General features: G+C 54.8%; 2 protein-coding genes and 1 long non-coding RNA gene across 3 annotated transcripts in view; 1 reads left to right on the forward strand and 2 right to left on the reverse strand.

Moving 5' to 3' along the window:
* LOC116430058 (lachesin) overlaps window positions 1–8,342 on the reverse strand; it is a 54,215-nt gene extending 45,873 nt beyond the window's left edge. The window contains exon 1 of the mRNA XM_076368763.1: window positions 8,301–8,342. The gene's annotated coding sequence lies outside the window, so the exon portion shown is untranslated. The remainder of the gene's footprint in view (window positions 1–8,300) is intronic.
* LOC143174658 (uncharacterized) overlaps window positions 1–20,468 on the forward strand; it is a 70,885-nt gene that overhangs the window by 44,999 nt on the left and 5,418 nt on the right. The gene's annotated exons all lie outside the window — the stretch shown is intronic.
* On the reverse strand, window positions 12,573–20,318 carry CSP2 (chemosensory protein 2). Its single transcript, XM_031983699.2, has 3 exons — window positions 19,818–20,318; window positions 13,636–13,828; window positions 12,573–12,958 (listed from the first exon to the last, which is right to left on the reverse strand). Exons 1-3 carry the CDS (start codon window positions 19,833–19,835, stop codon window positions 12,816–12,818), a joined length of 354 nt encoding a protein of 117 aa, XP_031839559.1. The 5' UTR covers window positions 19,836–20,318; the 3' UTR covers window positions 12,573–12,815.

A 20,468-nucleotide genomic window follows, 5' to 3' on the forward strand; every position in this document is an offset into this window, starting at 1 on the left:
CGCTCGCGTCTACTCGCCTCTACTCGCCTCTACTCGCCTCTACTCGCCCAGACTCGCGCCGACTCGAAGGGAATCGGGTCGATCCGACCCGAAGTAGTTAGACGCGCGAACCTACGACAATTCGAGGGCCGTGAATTTCCATTTTGTCTGCTCGCTTGGTCGTTACACGAGCGAACGAGCCACGGGCACGCTCGCAGGACAATTACACCGATTGGAGTGCATAAAAATGCATGAAGTCACCGTGGAATTCCTTGAAATTTCGCGGCGCAACGACGTTGAAGAGGATTCCGAGAGACGGGGCGGACGTAACGCGGGTCTAAGCAACTGCGAACGTACCGGGCATTTCGGAAGTCGATGGAATGGTTCTTTCCCGGAGATTCGATCGGGGAGGGACGCTCGCCGGGTCTATCGTTTACGTCCCCGTATACGGCGCTCGTACATATGGAACGGCGGGCCCTCGTTACAACGTTATCGCGACTCGGCAGTTTGATCCCCATACGCGCGAGAAATAATATAGTTTTCCTCGTAACATGGATTTCCGGTGCGTTACGACGCTCGCGCGGCGCATGCCGTTTCAACGGCGCCCGCGAGATCGACGGCTGCCTACTTTCTACCGCGACCGCCGTGACTCGGCGATAATGCGCCGGAAATTCATTTATTTATTTATTTATTTATTTATATATTTATCTATTTATCTATTTATCTATTTATCTATTTATTTATTTATTTATTCGTCGGAAAAATACCGCGCCGGGAAACTTCTGAAATAGCAACGGATGGAAAAAAGTCGTAAACGCGTTAAGCTGTGCTCGAGTGGCGAAAAGGAAGCGCGGAACGATACGAGCGAAAAGCTTTTCGAACAAAGTAGCAGGAGAGAAATGATAATTAGACGAAGCGAATGGGACTGGACGAGAAAGAAAATAGAGCGGAGACTATCCGCGTTATCAACGCGATACCGAGAGAGCTCCGGTCCTAAGACTGGAAGCTAATCCAAAAAATATGTCAAGACTTTCCAAGCACTTGGCCAAGCTACAAGTTCTCCCGTTAGAATCGGTCTAACCCGCGGAACTGTATACGCGGTCTAGAAAACGACGCGTAGAATCTACGGATAACTCGTCCCTAACGTCGTTCCCCCTAAACACTGGCGCGCGTAATTACCGGAGCTGTTCGCTTCGTTCGCTGCGGGGAGCGAAAGTATGCGAACGATCGGCGACACCGAGGAACTCGATCGACGTTCGACTGGAAACGCGTGCGCGTACCTAACTATTAGGAAAAACCCGAAACGATCGACTGCCGTTTAATCCCGTGTCAGCCGTATCGTCACGTTCGCGGACTCGTTACGCGGCGAATTCTTCGAGCCTCGGCGCTCGCCAGGACGCGCGGATATCATTACATTACGGAATAGGATTCGCCGGTAACCGTAACACGCCGTTTAGCGTGTCAATCCGCAGCCGCGAGCCAGATACTATCTCGAATTCCATTAAATTTCAATCGTGATACGATTACACGCGTTGCTACCCTAACGAGTGTACGACGAGTCGGATCGGTCCCGGAATATCTGGAACAAAGCGAATAGCGGTGGTAAACGGTAAGAATGATAATTCACGGCGCGTTCGCGCGCTCAACAGCGTGTATTATATCCAAAATCTCGAGATAGCGCCGAGCATCCATGAATTTGGCAGCGGCGTCTCGTGAATCGCGTGTATACATACGTAGAACGATCCAACAATGGGATTGCCGCGACGATTATTAGCCGTGAATACCAAGGACAGAGAAATTGCAGTGCAGGGGATCCCTTACCGGGTCGCGAGGATCCGCGCCGCTCCGCGCCTAGCCGAGTAATATGATCCTTTCGACAGAGGCGGGGAAGGAGAACCGCCGTGCTCTCCTCTGGTTCCTCCCATCTCTCGATCCTTGTAACCTCGTTACTACCCTCCGAACTCTCGGAAGACGGGGGACGAGTGTTCCCAGGCGCGACGCGTCACGACTGATACGTGACGACGCGCCTCGTTCTTCCCGATAATTACACCTCAGTTAGTAATTCGCCCGGCGGAGGGGTCGCGCTGCGAGAACGACGAACGGAGGACGGAGGAGGGTAGTTGTACCGGCTCGATAATGTAATGTACTCGGAATAATGCACACGCGTTTCCCGAGACACCCGGTTCTCCGCGCTACCCATCTCAGGTGTATTCGACCAGACTTCCGTGTTATCTACGCCCGCTGTAATTACATTTTGACATTTCGGAGAGCCAGGTAATGGCGTAATCTAATACGGTATAATGCTATCAGCGCGGTGGAGGCGCGACGAGCGCGGAAATCTTACCTCGCCGAGGCGGCGAGGAACGATAACCGGATCGAGATCCTCTTAGCTCGCGAATCGACGCGATCGTCGCGTGCCCTCCGCGGACCACGATTCTCCCCGACGCGTCGAGACACGCGTGCATCCGAGTCGGGAGATATTTTCCCTCGCCTTTCGAGGGATCGTTCGCGACTTTCTATGCGAAACACGAGAGCTCGACGCGCGCGGACTCGCGACGATTAACGGGCGAGAGGGACGAGGGGCGGGACGGGGGGAGCGACACCGCCGAGCTACCCGGACAATTTTTGCATTTTTAGAAGGGTACGATCGTAACGCGAGATCAACATCTCGACGCAATCTCATCCGTAACGCTGCGAAATCGAGTCTGCCTCCCCCTCCGGTAGTAAAATTCCGTCGGTAGATAGCAAGTGTCGAGGGACCGAGAAAGAAGTCCAGCTCGGCGTCCGGACGCGTCCCTTCGACGGAACGCGTAATGTATGCCGGATAATGCTCGCCCCTTCGCCGGTCCACGGTCGAGGCGTCTCTCATCTCGGTCACCTCTGCCGGCATCCGTTCGCCCCTCTGGCCATCGTCTTTCCCGTTCCCGGCGCCGTGCGCTCAGTCTCGGTCTCTCACCCTTTGGTCGTTGGTCGCGGTCGGTCGGCAGTCGCGCATTAATACGGACCGAGGACATGCAACGAGGGCTCGGCGTAGGCTACCCGAGGATGCTTCTTGCAAGAATAAGAGAACAGGATCGCTGGGGATGTCCCGGGATTCTGTCCTCTATCGATCTCTCGCGTATATAGACACTAACTTGTGCCCTCCGCAAGCCGTGCTATGTATCTGCTATATACATACACCGATCTCTCCCTCTCTACCCCGCTCGCCGTCTCGCTCGCTCCGGCCGCCTCTTCTCGTTCGCCCGTTCATCCCTTCTCTTTCTTTTCGCTTTCTCCTTCTGTTCGCGATTGTCCGTCGCTCTTTATCCATCCGGCCGCTCTCCCTCTCTCTTCCTCGGCGTCTCTCCGTCTCTCTCCCGGGTGTCTCTCCGTCGGTTCCACTCGAACCCCCGGCATCCCCGTCGTCGGTCCGGCTGCCGCCCGCTCTCTGTTGCCCTCGGCGGCTCGATATCTCGCTCTCGCGGCGGATTCCTGGCGTGCGTGCACACACGAATACGAATTGGAACACGTGTGCCGGCTCCCGGCCGCGTCCATTCGCGTTCGAAGATCGAGAAGGGGTGAGCCGGGGCGCGCGACCACGCTCGCCGCCAAAGAACGCGTCACGCGTGCATAAACGGCTGTCGCGCACGACGGATCGGGATGCCTCGCGTTCGCCGAATTACCGAGGGACGCGACACGCTTTCCGCCTCCGCGGACCGTCGATGCCGTTATCGAAAATCACCGCGCGCGCGAAAGATTCCGAGACTCCGGACAAAAGAGTCCGGCGGCGCACCGACGGGGGCGGCTCGAGTTCCCGTGCCTCGTCCCCCCTCGGCCGCGTGCACCCGTCCGACTTGAATGCGCCGATCGAACGGAAAACCCGCCGAGGCAGCGTTATTCCGAAATTCGAACGGAAATATCCCGTAATCAACGCCGAGTGCCCCGCTAATCCCTTCGTTATTCCAGCCCGACCTCGGACAAACCCGCGAAAGCCGGCCCCAGTTTTATCGCGGTCCACAGTGCAATGAAATTTTTTTAGAAACTCCTGTTTCGTTTCTCTTTCGCCGCCGAGGAAAACAAACAACGTCCCGCCCGCGCGAACGGGTTTTCGGTGATCCGACCCGAAACGAATTAATTCCAGGACGTAAGGCGTGACCGTAAACGGTCCACGTATGAACGTGTGCTTGTTTTCTAATGCCAAAGGCCGCGCGCGCGCGAAAAACGCCGTGAAAACGCATCGAGCGATCCCGAAAGTGATTCGTCGGGCAAACAGATTAGCAGGGTCGGATTAACTCTGCGAGCCAGATTTGCGAGGAATCCGAGCCGGGAGCGGAAGCGATGCACAATTATCGCGTTATTAAAGGACACTCCCATTTTCCGAAAGTCCACAAAGTCCCGACTGTCTCCGTCGGAAACTTGCTCGAAATCCGGCGTGCTCACCGGGGACCGGCTTGCACCGCAGTCACGTTACCGGTAATACGACGCAAAGTCGGCCCGGAGCTGAAAGCTCGCCATTAAAGAATATTAACCAGCCTCGAGAAGAATACGATATCAACGTTCGCTGGCAACGTTTCGCGCGCGATTATCGTCTCGCTCGATCTTCGATCGCCAGCGAATTACACCCGATTCCCGTTCCAGACAACTGCGCGGGAATTTCTGTTCCTGCTCGAGACGATCGACCTAGGGAAACGTACCGGTGCGACCTTCCCTCGCGGAAGAACCAACTATCTCTCGCGACCTACAGACGTCCGCTTCGAATCGAGCAAGTCGAACCTGTTCGTAGTATCGACTGATGCGAGGGGACCGAGTTTGCCGGGTAATAAGCGTGAAGCGGACTCCCTATACGTCACCAATGATCCTTTTCTGGAATAACTCGGCCAGTTTCACTTTCGATAAATGCGGTCTTTGCCGAGCTGTTTGGTCGAGTGGGGACGAGTCGCCGCTGATAAGGCTCCGAATGAACGGTTCCGATCATGTTGCAAACAGCTTATGATATACGACACCCTTTGCGCCCCGGCAAATGCCCGATAACTGCTTTCCGACGGGAAGCGTTGAATTTCGGCGTTCTTTACGATCGATCGGATTCGATCCACCGTTTCCCCGCCACGGCTACCGCGCGAAACTCATTTTCCGTTACAAATTACAAGTCCGTGCAAAAACTCGCTCGGATTTTATCCGGGCAAATAAGCAAAATTATTTCGATCGAGCGTACGATTCGCGTTTGAAAAATTATTGGACAACGCGCGACGCTTCGCACGCGTGACCCGAACGGCACCGTTTCGGCGACACGCCTCGGGCGAATTTCACTCGCGAATCGTCCAAGTTGCGACCGACGCGTCCCCGAAAATCCCCGAGACGCGATTGTCGCGTGTCGAAACGGCTTTGCGACCGTTACCCTTTTAATCGTCCGACCATTCATCGGCGAACAAACTCGTTACCGCGCGTCGACAGCGTTCATCGTTGCGCGTTCGTTTATAATTGTCTAATTACTCCGCGGCGCGCGTTAATGGAGCGGCTTTGAAAATCCGCCGCGACGAAAATATCTGGTAATTAGTAGCGAGCCGACCGGCCGGACGAGCCGAGTAGTACGGGACGGAATTGATCGGACGTTACGAGCGGCTGTCATGTGAAAGGCCACTGGTTCGCTATAGGTCGAGGGCCAAAGAGTGGGGAATGGAGATTTTCTCCGTTGACACGACGATTTGTACGAGCAACAGGCAACTTTCATTAAGCCTTTTCGACTCGGTCCCTCGTCCCGTGCCTCTGTCTTCGTCCCTCCGCGTTCCCCTCCCGATCGCCGCTCGCGCTCGCGCTCGCGCTCGCTCTCGCGTCCCCTTTGCTTCCATCGCGCAGTCCCCTCGCCGCGTGTCGAAACGGGCCACATAATCGGAGCTCGTTATACAGGATGACTCACGGATGGATCGACCATCGCGAGAGAGACCGTCCAGACGTTGCTCGAGCGAAACCCATTTACTTGGCAATTTCTAACTGTCATTTTTCTCGTTCCATCCGCTACACGACCGAGAACCGTGCGATAGGAGAAAAGAAAGTTTCCTCGGCGATCTCGTGTTAATTAATTTAGGCGGAAGGTGATCTCGCCGTCTGCTTCTCACTCGTAGCCGTTCAATTGAACGATACCTTACGCGCCGCTATAAGTTCCGGGCAACGGGACGAAAGAAAAGTTTGATCCGGCCAACGGAAACGCTCGCGGTGCCGTGGTTATCGAACAGCGGGGAAAATTATGGGTATGGACGCGAAACGCCGAGGGAACGGAGCTCGACGTGGATGGCGAGTTCGTGCTTTCCGACCAGTTCCGAGCAACAGTTTCAAAACGCGATTTTCAACGTGAGAGCCCGGCCAGATGTCAACCGGACCCCGAAAAACTCGTACCCGGTTTTTCCCAGTTTTCCTTCGTACGTTTCCCGTTCTTCGTATTCCCGGAGTTACGACCGTTGTACGTCCGCGATGTTCGTCCAGGTGTTTTTGAATCGTCCTGTACAAAGAGAGAGAGAGAGAGAGAGAGAGAGACGTCGCTCGTCCGTGTCCGTGCTCGTGTTCGTGCTTGCGACAAAATGCGTTTGCGTATGTGTACCGGGCTAAGCTCGGGTCATTCCCGAGTCGTGCGCCTGTATTCAGGCATTGTGAGCGGCAAGAGTTGCCGGAAGCGTATTCAATGCGCCGGGATGCCTCGTGTATTTGAGCCTCGTTAGCGTCGTATCCTTTAATTCCGTTCTCTGTTTTCAGCCCCGCCGACCCCTTCTTACTTTCCTCCTCGCCTTCGACGCTCGAGCGCGATTGCACGTCGGCTCTCGAAAAACCTGATCTTTATCGAACCATGTGCTTTTAATCGTCGGCCTTCGCCCCCTCCTCTGTCTCCGGCAGCTTCGAAATCGAAGCGCTTCCTTTCTTTTTCTCTTCGTTCCTCGCAGCTTATCTGCGACGGAGTAAATACCTTTTCTTCGCCGGCGTCCCGCTCCGAACTCTCGCGGTGTTCTTCGCGACGCGTCCGTCCACGGACGTTCGATCGTCGCGTCGAGTGTCTCGCAGCGAATTTCGAGAGCCGCGGATTCGTTTGCCGGCAATTTATTGCCAATTCGGAAATGGAAATTCTAATAACCCTGTAACGATGCTACGCGCGCAGCGAATTACGAGTTCGCGATAAATTATCGTTTTATATGGAATTCTTCGACGAGCGAGCGAATCGTTCGATGGATTTCCATTTCTGCGAGTCCGACAGCGTTTCGTTCGACGCACGAACTTTCGAAAACAACGGAAACGCGGTGGACACCGCGGCGTTATTTTTCCAGGTGGTTCTCGACCGCGATTCCGATTCCATTAGCAACGCGATCGAGATCGTTCTTTGCTAATGGGATTTGGTAGAATCTCGATAAGAGGTTTCCGTATGCATTGCGTGACTGACACCGACGCCGATTACGAGGCGAGTACTACCTTGACTGGCGATAGTCGCTCGCTCGATACCGGCAGTAATGAATATTCTTCCGTATCGCGGCCGACGTTCGCAATTGCGGAATTCAAATACGCTCCGCTACCCTGGACCGTCTCGCTTCGACTACCCCTTTGCGTTGAAGACTCGTTCCCGTTCAACGGCGAATCAACGTTCCCCCGCGCGATAGAAAAACACGAGGCTCCGCGGAAACAGTAAAGTCAATCGTTTAAACGAAATACGCGCAAGTTTCTGTTTATATTTGTTATCATCTCGTTCGCTCGTTCTCGCATTTTCTCGTTTTCCCGTGATCCTGCAGGTCGCCGGCTCGTAAATCGATTCGATGCACGCGTAAACGCGGCAGGACTGCGCGCCGAGAGTTATCCGATGATATTATAATGGCTACGGAGTTCCCGTCTAACAGTAATTTCGTTGCTAACTCAGACGAGGAACCGATGGAGGACCGATTGCACGCTAACGATACAATTCGATGAACGGGTTTCGCGAGTTTCTCTATAGACCGCGGGTTGCAATGCTAACGTAAACAACGACGTTACGTTACGGGAATTATCGTTACGCGTTAATCTCGCCTATTCTCTGCTTGCCGCGCTCCGGCGCGATCGGTTTTAACCGCGGATCCCGAGCGCGCATCGAAAGGATCGTAAGTCTCGTTATGCGCCTCTATTCCTTCCCGAATTGGCGATTTTTCCGGCACGGGACGTCGAACGAAACCGATCGGCGAGTCGAACGTAAATATTTCAAAGTCGCCAGGAGCGATCCCACCGACTAATACCGAGGGACGCGCGGCCGACGTGGCGAGACGAGCGACTCGGCTCGAGAGAAGCGTCAAGTTTTCTTTGCCGATCGAAGTCCCGTTGCCGGTGGCAAGTCTGCTTACCGAATCTTCCGCGTTGTTAAATCCGTGGAAGCGTCGGGACAGAAACACGGGTTTCGAGCAGCTCCGAGCGATACGTGTCGGCGGCAGGCTGGCGCGCGATATCGCGCGATATCGCGCCAAAGCGGCGCATAAGCGGAACTTTCCTCGTGGGCGAAGCTCGTTCGCGTTGCCGGCGTCAACGAGGCATTCGGGCGCCTGTTCCTCTTCGGTTGTTCATAAATATCGGGCACGGAGTTCAGTGGCTCGTGCATCGGAGCTCGGTGCACGCGAAAATGCGGCGTCGAGGCGCAGAGGTCCCCGGCCCGGTCCTCCGACAGTCTCCTGCCACGGTTCCTCGAGAAGAAGTTTCCTTCGAAAGTTCTTCTCCGCCTCGAATCCCCCGGCGTGCACCGTTTGTCCGCGCTTCCCGTGTCGTCGTCTCGTCCGAATCGCGCACATACACCGGGCACGCGTCCCTCTCGGCCGCCTTTCCTCCTTTCTTCTTCCCAGACGGAATGGAACGAGTTGACCCCTCGCGCGGGCAACGGTCATAGCAGCCGGGAACGACGGAAGTCGAAAACCCGGCTCGATACACGTCGTTTTAACGACGCCGCTGGATCCGCTCGAAAGAACGAGAAGAAGCGAACAGTGGGGTCGTTACATCGCGGTCGTATAACGAACCGCGGGACCGGGCTGGGTCGCGATCCAACGACCGCGGACAGCTGCACGACCCCGCGAACGTCGCGCGCCAACGGCGTGCTTCGCCCCGGTTTATCGTTATTCCGAAAAGGTGAACGCTCACGCCTCGCGTACAAATATTCCGTAATACCGTGGAACGCACTTGTAAAATCTCCCGCGGACCCATCGTTTTATCGGTTTATTATGGAAAAGCGTATCGTAGTCGCGAGGGAAACGATACGCTCGCGGTTTCATTTATGCCGCGCTATCGTTTCGACGTCGCGATGGAAATAATCGCGTCCCTAACGTTGCGACTGCCTCGCGAATTTCGCCGGTCAATCTCGACGATCGCGCCTATCGACATTCATTCGGGTCGCGATCTTTACCTTTACTCGACCTTGCGGAGATTAGACCTCGACATTCTATCTTGACCGCGTTTCTGAAATTCTCCGACGCAATGTTCGAAGCGCGAGTAGCAATCGATCATTTTTCTCCAGTGCCCTAGGTATCGAGCTATACCTCCTGGCAAGGTTTCGCGCGATTTCAGACTGATAGAATGTTCCACCGAGCAATTACCGTTAGATTAGACTATAACGCGCGCAACTATCGATGACGTAGGAAGCCACCGTGTGGCGTACGTTAGTTGAAAAGTTAAAGACCAGTCGCGCGATTCAGCCATCGATGGAACTCGCCTATTCGCGGTGATGCGTATCCGATGAAAGTCGGGAAAGCCGGCCGCGCGATATCCGCGCGATATCCGCGCGAGTCGTCGCGTAAAATTCCATTCGTTCCTCGTTCTCGCCTCTGGGAAACGCGGGCGGCGATCTTATTCAGCGGCAGGTAAGTGAAGTCGACTGCGGGGCTCGCGGCGTAACGTGTATACATAATAAAGTCTGTGCGCGAGGCACTCGGCGAGCAAACGTTCATCCACTAACCTTCCCGATGTGATTCAATATTTGCGTTTCCCCGATGAAAGTGTATATCATCGCGCGTCGATCGAGAAGAACAAACGCTGGTCGAAATGCGCAACGCGCAACGCGAGGCCGCGAGATCGACCGATCGCCTGCACTGGGAACGAAAGACTTTTCGTTCGCAAATATTCTCGACGTCTTTGTCGGGTTTGAACAGCGCTCGAGATCCCGATATTACCCGTTCTTCGGTGACTCGACTTTGTTTAAATACGTGTTCGTGAGCGTCTCTCCCGATAGGCCATTCCAATTAGTTTTCAGAGGCGCGAATTTGCATAACGATCCTCGGTCCACTCGTCTTCTTTTATCCTTTCCCCATTGTACGCGTCTAATGAGTTCGTTCCGTATAATAAATTCATAATGATATTACCGCGCCGCGGAGCTGAAAATTGTCAGTCTCTCCGGTGGCGCTGGTCCGCGTACATTGTAGAGTGTTTCCCTCGGTCGCCGGAGCGTGTCAACGCGCACGGTGTGTCTCGGCTGGAAAAGTGAAACGTTCCGAGGAAGAATCGCGATCGTCCAATTAAGAGATAGCGCGTCGGGGATCGTTCCCTCTCGCTCTCGCACGCGCGGCGTCGGGCTCTCGACTTTTAGGGGAATAACTTTCTACTTTCGGCGAGGCGGCCGTTTTCAGCCGTTCGACGTACCAACACGGTTGACCTAAATCGTTCTCGGATCTCGCGCTCGGTTCGACCGGTGAATCGTGATCGCGTTTCGGCCCGTCGGTGACGAAACCTTGACCTCGACCGGAAGGACAGCCCAGAAACGCCGCGGTCGCGTGGAAAGCAGAAAAAAAGAGCCGCGCGCCCGGTCCGTTCGGCGTTTCCGATGGAAAATCAATCTCGTCGGAATGCGCATAATTGATTCCGATTCGGAATACCGGCAGCATCGAAATTAAATATACTCGGATCGGAATAAAGGTAAAAACGCCGCGCCGGGGAAAGAATTTGCATGACGGGAAACGGCGCGGCGTGGCGAGGCGTACCGGCGAGGCGCGCGATCCACCCTCGATGTTATGCTATACGCTACGAGCTTGTGTAAATTGCCCGGCCCCGGATACACACCGTTAATTATGCCCGAAACAATTAGCAACTTGTTGATTGTCGTTCATTCCCGATAAAGGTGGTGAAATATATGCGATAACGAGGGGATACGCTTTCACGATCGTAAGCTCCGGCCTCTAACGGTTCATTCTAAACCTGTGGGGCTCTTCGGCGTTAGGAATATTCTCTGCGGGAAAGCGTTACTGCTCGCGCATCGTTGGAGTTTCTAGCTCGCTTAATTGGGAGAACGCGTACACGTCTCTCGCGGGGAGAACTCCCCAAGTGTTACGGTGACTTTTTAATGAGCCTTTGGCAGCCACCGGTACTCGTCAAGTCTCTAACATGCTGCAGTTTACAAGATATTAACAATTAAAATTTCCACCGTGCGATATCCCCCCGCTGCGAAAGCGGAGGACCGCGGTAACTCGAACGCGTGGACCGTGCGAACCGCCTAATCGTCGAACCGTCGAACCGCTCGAATCGACCGCTCGCGAACAACAAACTTTCGAGTTCTTTCTTCGAAGGTAGCCTCTCTTATCCTTTCCCGACACTCTCCATAAATAATACAGCGCCGCGAGAATACGGAACGATCGATCGTCGAAGCATCACCGGCGAACTTGAACTCCCCGGATAAATTTTGACGGCCTTTTTCTGGCCGTCTCGATACCAACCTTTCCGAGCGAATGATACTCGCTTCGATTCTCCCGGAGCGCGCTCCTCGAACTTTCGAGCATTATCGTTTCGAAACTAATTCAACGTCCGGCGAGCTTCTCTCGTTGGAACAAAGGAATGGGAGAGGAAAGGTTCGAGGTATAGTAGTCGATACCGAACGAAAAACGCGAAACGTCGACGACCACTCGAGAGAGAGAGAGAGAGAGAGAGAGAGAGAGAGAGAGAGAGAGAGAGAGAGAGAGAGAGCCGAGCAGAAGTAGCAGCGAGGAAAAGGATCGTTCGGACGCGTCGGAATCGCCGACGTCTCGTAAATTATTAATCATCGGCCTCGCGAAGCTATACTCGTAACGTTACACAGTCGGGTTTACGATTCGCCGGTGAATTATGCGAATAAATCTGGCGTCGTATGCCGTCCACGCGCGCGTCGCCGAGCCGGAGAACGCGCGGCACGGCGCGATCGTTGCGCAACGCTCGTCGCGGTTCGATTCGCGAAAGCGAAACTCTGTACGGCGTTAAACGCCGGCGGAGCCGCGCCGAGGAATATTCTCGCGCGGAACGTTTCGAGAGTTCAGGCGTTATAAAGCGACGCCGATATAAAGTAGCCCGTATAGTTTACGGGAATAAAGCTGTCTATTGTAATGCGGTGAAATTGAAGCCGCGGGAATAAAATATAAAATAGGAATGCGGCTTATTACTTTCCCACTACTCGCGTCCGCCATTATTACTGTCCTCGCTCCTGACGTCGCACAGTCGCAGACGATCGTTCCTCTCTCGTTGCTTATTCCCCGACTTCTCTCTCATTTTTATACACCGCTCACGGCTCCGTGCCTCCCCGTTCCGGGAATAAAAATCGAGCCGCGCAGCTACCTTCCGATCGACCGGGGGCCCCGCGATTCGAGTCGGGTCAAGCTGATTCTCAAGCTGTGTAGGAAAACGTGCTTTATTGCAAATATCTTACAATGTTATCGTGTTACGTCCAAGCCGAGCGACCAACACCGAACGAACGCGCGCGGTGTTCCTCTCGCGGAACTCGAAGAGATCGTCGGCTCGTGGAACGGTCGCTCGTAACGATTATATATAACGGCGACGTCGGAGACACCCATGACGAACAGATACGCTCGGTCCCTCTTCCGCCTTCTTTCATCCCCCATCCGATCCAGCCGAGTCGTTTCCCGCTAAACTCCGGCGTACTGCTGCACTATCTTCGACCATTCCTTCGGGTAGGATCGTTGAATGTGCGAGAGGACCTTCTTGATCTGTCGTGTTTCCTCGGGGCTACATTGCGGGCAGGAGCCTCTCAAAACCAGCGGCGCTAAACCTGGATAACACAACCGGGCCCGAGTTGAATCGAATTCCGGCGGTAACTTTCTAGAAATTTATCGGTAAAGTCTTCCGGGCGAAACACACGCCGGGCCGCCGGTCGGCCCTCGAAATGCCGATATAAATCCGATCTAAGCAATTCGATGACTCGCCGCGGTCCCGATCACCGTCGAGAGAGTTTCTCTCCGCGAAACGGGGTTAACTCCGGCCGAGGATCGGTTTATCTTTCAGAGTCGAGGGGAATAGAGGTTCCTTCCCGCTTACCTGACCTTCTTCCTCTCCCCCATCCCCCTTATGTTTTCGAGGTAATTGCTTCGCCCCTTCAGGAATTTTTCCTATCCGATATCCCTTCGAATGGAAAGGCGAATGGAAACGAGAATGGAAACGAGAATGGAAACGAGAATGGAAACGAGAATGGAAACGAGAATGGAAACGGCAAGACGATCGATACCGATGGGCGGGAACGCCACGCGCGGATTCGTCTCTGTTTAGGTGTACAGCCGCGCGCGGTCGGGTCTGGCTTAGGTCGCGAACCGATTCGTAAATCCTCGGGAAAGTAATTCGCGTGCGAGCGTGACGAAATTAGCGAGGCGCGTCCTTTTCAGAGATTCCGAGGGAGTCGGCGGTCGCTCGCGGCCTACTACGGTACCGCCTTCGTCGAACGGTTCTAATTACTTTTCAAGCGTCTGCCGACGGGGTCGCACGGCGCCTCTCCCAGGGCGCATTTCAGCTGTCTCCTGAGGTAACGCTGGTCGCTCAAGGCCATGTTCAGCTGCTCGTCCGAGACTCGCGATCTTCCGCTCTGTCCTTCGTCCGATTCTGCCGTGGCCACGCAGACGAGCAGAGTGCAACCGACAAACACCACCAGCTGGAACATTGTTCGAGGCAGTTAAGTAGCCGCTTCGAGTAAATGGCAGTTGCGCGAACGCGCGCGCGCGCGCGCGCGCCAGCGTGGGGACACGCCAGTCTTCGTAACGTAAAGCAATTAACCAAATTCGTGGGGTCAACGAGAGTCAACAACGCTTATCCGGTACACCGAGGACCGTTATAAATCGAAATCCCGGGATTTATCGACGCGTCGGCTGGCTGCCGCGCGATGGGACATTCGCCGGCGAAATGCGGTAAAAACTACCCCTTCAAAAGTATCCCCGAAAACAACGGAAAAGTACACGCGTACTCGAATAAAGAACTGCACCGTAACGTCGCACGATTGTTTTCATATTTATCGATCATCGATGCGACACCTCGCTTTATTTTCAATTGCTTTCGATTTAAATAATTCCAAGTAGATTTTTATTCGCGCCAACAATCGCAGCCGGTAGCAGTCAATTCGTATTCTACATCGGAGAGTAGCCTCTGCTCTCTCCAGCGACACCGACAGCGGCAGCAAATTCTCCTAAACAAGCCTTACACGGACGATCCCGTTCGGAAAATGTTTTCTGCCGCGTTTGGGAGTCAAATGCCCCATGGCGTGCCAGCGGGAGAACGCTTCCGATTTCGTTCGACGCCCCGCCGCGCTCGGGAATTTCTAAAAGTCAACCGATCGACTCGAATCCAGAGATTATTTCAACGCGGGTGCCGCGTGGGCCGTGATAAATGGAGAGGCTCGACAAAGACGCAGTTTATAAACGACGAAAGATTAAGATTATCCGATTTCTCGCATCCGCTCCGACGAACGTCGTGTCCAGAGAAATCCTAGGAATCGGATGGAATCGAATGGGATCGGAATCCCCGAAAGCTGCGTCGCGTCTCAGGGAGGAGATCGGCCGTGCGTCTGTTTACCGCGCGTATTGATCGACGCTCGCGTTAGCCGCGCACCGCTCCAAGTTTCGAATATAATGAACGGACAGGTAAAGGGTCGGGGAACGACGCGCGGCGGTCGAGGATGAAGGGTATCGGTGGGTTGTAACGCGTCCACGGGTTAAGATCGGAACACATGGTCGGCGCGCGGCGAAAGGGGATAAGGAAGGGCGGCCGAGCGAACGGCAGACACTGGCTAAACGCGAGCCCTGGCAAAGCACGCCAAAGCTAACACGGCTAAACAAGCAACAACCACGAACCACGGTGAGTAACGCCGGTATGCGCGCACCTACGACCTCCGTTTGTTTGCCTCTCTCGGTCCGGTGTGCCGCTTCGACACGCTCTCGCGTTTCGTCTCGTCTCGTCTCGTCTCGTCTCGTCTCGTCTCGTCTCGTTTCATTTCGCTGGCATTCGTACACTCGTCCCGACTAACGAGTCGTCTTTTAAATTACTCGCCCCGAGGTCCCCGCGACGACCTATTCTCTTAACAATATCAACGCAAACGATACGGCCGAGCTTTATCGCGTTTGCGGTGAGACCGCGAAATAGAAGCGTCAGAGAGACGCGACTTTTTCGTTTTCACGGTAATCGGCTGCGAAAACTGTTTCGCGGGGCACGAGACGTTCGCTTCGGAATCGCTTCGGATAGCTGCTCGTCCCGGCTTAACGTCCGAATGTTACAAGCTTCGGGTAATTGGAGCGAGCTGGAAAGGTATTACGATCATCGTTGTCCCTCGGGTGTCTTCTTTCGCGAAGCACACCGCGCTGTACGGGACGAATATCGAACAGATTTATACGTTTCCTGTTTGACCTTACGTGTGCAGGTGGCCGCAGTCGACCGCGAACCGACCATCGCTTACGGGAACGACAAATTTACCGATCTTGACATCTTCCCATCTCCGAGCAGCGTGTTCTTTATTTGAAAAATATTCGTAACGCTGAAAACTACGGCGATATGATCCTAGAGTCGCGTACACCGTCTCGGCGGTTACACGGAATCGCTGCTAACGAGCTGGCCAATTAGCTGCTTAAAACCTCTTACTTCTTATTACGGTTCGAATAAAATCCGCGTCTCCTTTTCTACTCCGACGTCGCATTTGCCGTTCGTTTGTTAGCCCCGGCGTGCGTCGGCGAACGACAGAAACAGACACGAGGCTGGCTCGCAAATACAGAGACTGCGGCTGTCGCGATTCCACGTTGCGCGGAGTTTCGATCCAGAGGGGAGACAAAAAATTGCTTTACGCTCCCCTCGTGTAAACGCGATGGGAGCAGGATAGAATTCGAAGAATCGCGTAGTCACGAGAGCCGCGTAGCTTCATCCGAATGATTAGGTTTCGCTTCCCATTGAATTCGCATCACCTTCGAAATTCCCGTCTACCTTAAAGAACCGCGGAATCGATGGAACTCGATTAAAATGCGCGTCAGCCGCAGGTTTTCCACCGGATCTTTACTTTGCCCGGAAACGTTCGACGCTCCGAAAAAGTGTGACGCGGAACGGGTCCGCGGGGCTGCAGGAACACGGAAAATAGTTGGAATTAAATCGACGCCGCTTGACGGATGAACATACTTTGACGAAACGTCCGGAGGCCGGGCAGCGCGCGAGCGTGGGCGTTGGCGCGGCCGCGGCCGCGAACGACACGGTTCCCTCTTTTTCCCCGAGGTCCCTTTGACACGCGGAGCCGTCACTGATACTGCAAAGTTCAATTTTATTTTCGTCGCGTTGCACCTCTCGATTCCATCGGGGGCCGCCTCTAACGATCGCGCTCGTTTTTAAATTACTCGCGTCGCGATCCAGGACACGCGCGGCTCCTCTACGCGCTGTTTCGATTTTTCCCGTGAGCTCGTGGCTCCCTCGGCCGCCCTCGCGCCGCCCTCGCGCCGCCCTCCCGTATCATCGAACGCGAAAATTGCTAGGAAAACCCGTGAATATCGGAGAGCGAATCGGGGCTAATCTCTTTCGGAGGAGAATAACAACGCGGCCGGAAAGTGCGAATCGCGCACCGGTAGACTGGGCGGCAGGTTCGCGTCCCTATGTTTTCGAGGCGCGTTGTCTTCGCGGGATTCGCATAAACGCGCGTCGATAATCGAACGTACACCGATACGAAAGATTCGGAAATCGCAGCGATTCCCGTGACCCGTATACTCGTCAGCTGCTCGGCTCGGAGTTTCGATTTTCCCCGAGGGATGCTAATAATTGGTACGGTTCGGTAAATCACCGAGGGCCCTGCAGGTTCGCGTTGCCGAGATGATTTGTGGGCCGGGATGCGGGCTCGGGTACGCGCGCCACGCAAACCGCTTACTTCCGCGAGCCGACGTGGATTATAAGAATTATTGGCCGGTCTGAATGGCAAATAGCCGTGATATAGATTTTATTGCTGTCGAGCTGACTGTAACGACTGTAACCGTAACGTTCCGGGCTATTACGTCCGAGCGAGACGCTGACGGCTCCCGTCCGCCGCGCCTGCGAATCCTCCGCGCGGCCCCGTTAATTATCGTCACAGTCTATGAATGATAATTCACCGGGTAAACGGTACACGGGAAAACTCGTACCGCTTCCACCCCTAATATTCCGTTATAGTTATTGTCCGAGCCAGCCGCGCCAGCCTCGTTCGCGCGCGCGCGATAAATAATAATTTATCGTCCGTGTACTGGCCGGCCGAGCCGCTCGACGACGAGCGACGCCCCGCGTTGCTCGCAGTTATTAAATTAATTTACAATCGTCTAGTTATCGACTGCCGACCGATAGACAATAATTACACAGCTCGGTGATTCACGCTCGATATCGACAACGCGCGGTGCGACGTATGGATTACGATTTAACGCGCGAAGAGGCTGCCCAACGCAAATAGCAAACACCGCGTCGCGCGGTATTAACGAGCCTCCCGTGCCAGTTGCGAATTGTCCGCGATCAGAGCAAACCGGACACCCGTCGATGACTCGCGGTAATTTCCGTTGACGTTGTCGAGCGTTCGCGGCTCAGAGCAAACCCGCGCCGCGAACGGAGAGACCGCGCCGAGGGGATCGGAAACGAACCAACGGAAGAGCCGAAGGAATCGCACCGATCGGTTTGTCATTCCGCGACACGCATCGGCGATCGCGTCGCGCGAGCCGCTCGATGGAGGTTTCGACCTCGATCGTTCGAGTAGAACCGAGCTGCGCGATAGAATTCTACGACTTGCCGCGATACCGATCGTATCCTTCCCCATTGCTCGCTTTCGAAGACGCGCCTCGTTTCGCGCAATTAGCCCTGACAATTCCATTAGCGCGCCCGCCAATCGAATGCTCTCTCGGAAGATTAGTATCTTTCGTTTCGAATCCGCGGATGTTTTATTCGAGCGCAGCCAGATCTCGAGCAGCTCGGCTGCATTCCGGATGCATGTAATTTCATCGAAGGCTCGGATAATCTTCCGAGCGTCGAATATCGCGAGCCGATATCTTCGTTCCGATTTAACGACTACGAGATCCGTTGCCTCTCGACGTTTATTGGCAGCTTAATACCGCGGAGAATCGAGCCGGCGAGTCGTCGCGTGCTCGAGGAATCACGGGGAACGCGAAAAGAAACTCGAGATTTTATGCCGGTTCGAAGCAGCGCTTCTCGAGAGCGATTACACCGTTTCGCGAGTCGCTCGCTCGCCTCGATGCGAACGGCGAACCGTTACGCTCTATATAATCCGTCGTCGCGGCGTTACGTTATTATGCCACTTTCGATCGCGCTAGATGAAACGGTCCCGAGCTATTTTTCAGAAACCAGCCGCTCCGCGAGTCCCTCGAACCTTCGAACGCGACGCGGAATCGTTCGGCTTTGCGCCTCAACCGGAGAAAGTGCTGTCGAAATGCCGCCAATGGCGCACGGTGCTCGCAGCGCTGCAATTAATCTACTCTGTAAAGCTATTACGGAACCGCGCGATGGAACGGAGCGATTCACGGACCGCCTGGCGTCGGATCGTTTCTTTCCGACCCTTTCCCTCCTCTGTCGCCAGCTCAGCTTTCATTCGAAAACGCTTCTCTGCTCGAACTAATTACTTTCTACGTTATTTACTCGTTGCTCGTACTTATAAATTCCCGAAATTTCTCGCTCCACTAGCCGCGTAACGATGAACATAGAAAGCCCGTAGTCTCCGCACTCGCGTGGCACGCGAGACGTTTAACGGTTTGCTCGCATACAGTTTCGCGTCGAAGCGACGTTTGGCAAATTTCGTATCGCTTTCCATATTCCCGGACAGCGAGGAGATTCGATTATCAACTTTTCCCGTCGCCGAAGCGCGCCGAAGGCGAACGGTACGCCCGCATTCGAAGATACGAACCCCCGTGCTCGTCTCCGTGGAAGTTGTCAGTTTCGGCGAGAGTTTTTTCGCGCCAAGTTTCCGCGGATAATATTTCCGTCGATCAATTAGTTTTCACGGTTGGCGCGCAATCGACACCGGGGGCGAGCCGAAATCGAAAAGTCGGCGTCGACGGGCCACCGAGATTACGGGCTATTCGAGCGCGGAACAATCGGTATTCGCCGCGCGTATATTCCGCCCGAGGAAAAGCTACAGGTACGTGCCCCCGGGAACGCGAAATCCCTGGCTCGTCTCCTAAATATTCAAAGTGCGGATACGGAGCAGTGATCGGTCACGATATCGAATTTGCCGGCGCGCGGGTACGGCATTCCCGAAATGGCCTGTACGATGGAACTGTTATTATCCGAACTAATTGGGACCAAGATGATTCGAACGTATAGTTCCGACAATCGAGCAATGAAACAAATGGGAAAGGGCACGTCGCTGGTGATCGGGTGATCAAGATTCTGTACTGTCGTGTACGCGTGTCCTCGCGCGAAAGGGACCCGAAAGAAGAGAAGAGAAGAGAAGAGAAGAGAAGAGAAGAGAAGAGGGGAAAAGCGAGCGAATCGACGAATTGGCTGTTCCGAGTAGGCACAAAAACGAGGGGAGAGAAAAGCGGCGAGGGACAGGGAGAGACACCCCTTCTCCGGCGAATACTCCGAAACTTTAAATCACCCCGCGCACGTGTACACGGCGTGCGTGTGTATCTACCTGTTGCACGTTCGTCACTCACCTTGATCGTCGAAGCCATGCCGAGGGCTCTCGGTGCGCGGCGCGACGAATCCCGATGAATCGCGCGGCTCCTCCTCGAGCAGCTCGCAGAAAAAACCACGCGAACGAGGAGAGACGAACGAGAAGGGACGAGGAACGGGCCGGCTACCCTGATCGATGGGACGTCGCGCGCTCTCGACCGGAGCGGAACCAGAAGCGAGACTTTCGACGGCGCCGGATAAGTCCGTGGGACGAAATCGGTCTGTTGGTCCGTTGGTCGATCGGTCGGTGTCCTCTCACCTCGAAACCTCGGAACGCACTGGCCCGCGAGGTTCGTCCGTGCTCTTTCCTCCCCTTCTTCGGCCAATAAATACGAAAGTGTGTGTGGCGGACAACGCGACGGCGACGGCGACGGCGACGGCGACGGCGACGGCGACGACGTGACGATATATACCAGCCGGTTCACCGTCTCTCGAAACACCTCTCTGTGCACCGGCTCTCGGTTCGGAGGTAGGGGAAACCGAGACGCGGTGCGTGAGTGTGCGCCGTACACGGTTGCACTTTTCTCCCCTTCGGCCTCTCGCTCGCGCCGTTGCACTTTCGTTATCCGACACAGCCGCTGTGTTTCGCCGTTCGAGTCCCGCCGAAGATCGGATCTCTGCCCGCCTCGGGA

Source organism: Nomia melanderi, chromosome 6, assembly GCF_051020985.1.
Source record: "Nomia melanderi isolate GNS246 chromosome 6, iyNomMela1, whole genome shotgun sequence".
NCBI lineage: Eukaryota > Metazoa > Arthropoda > Insecta > Hymenoptera > Halictidae > Nomia > Nomia melanderi.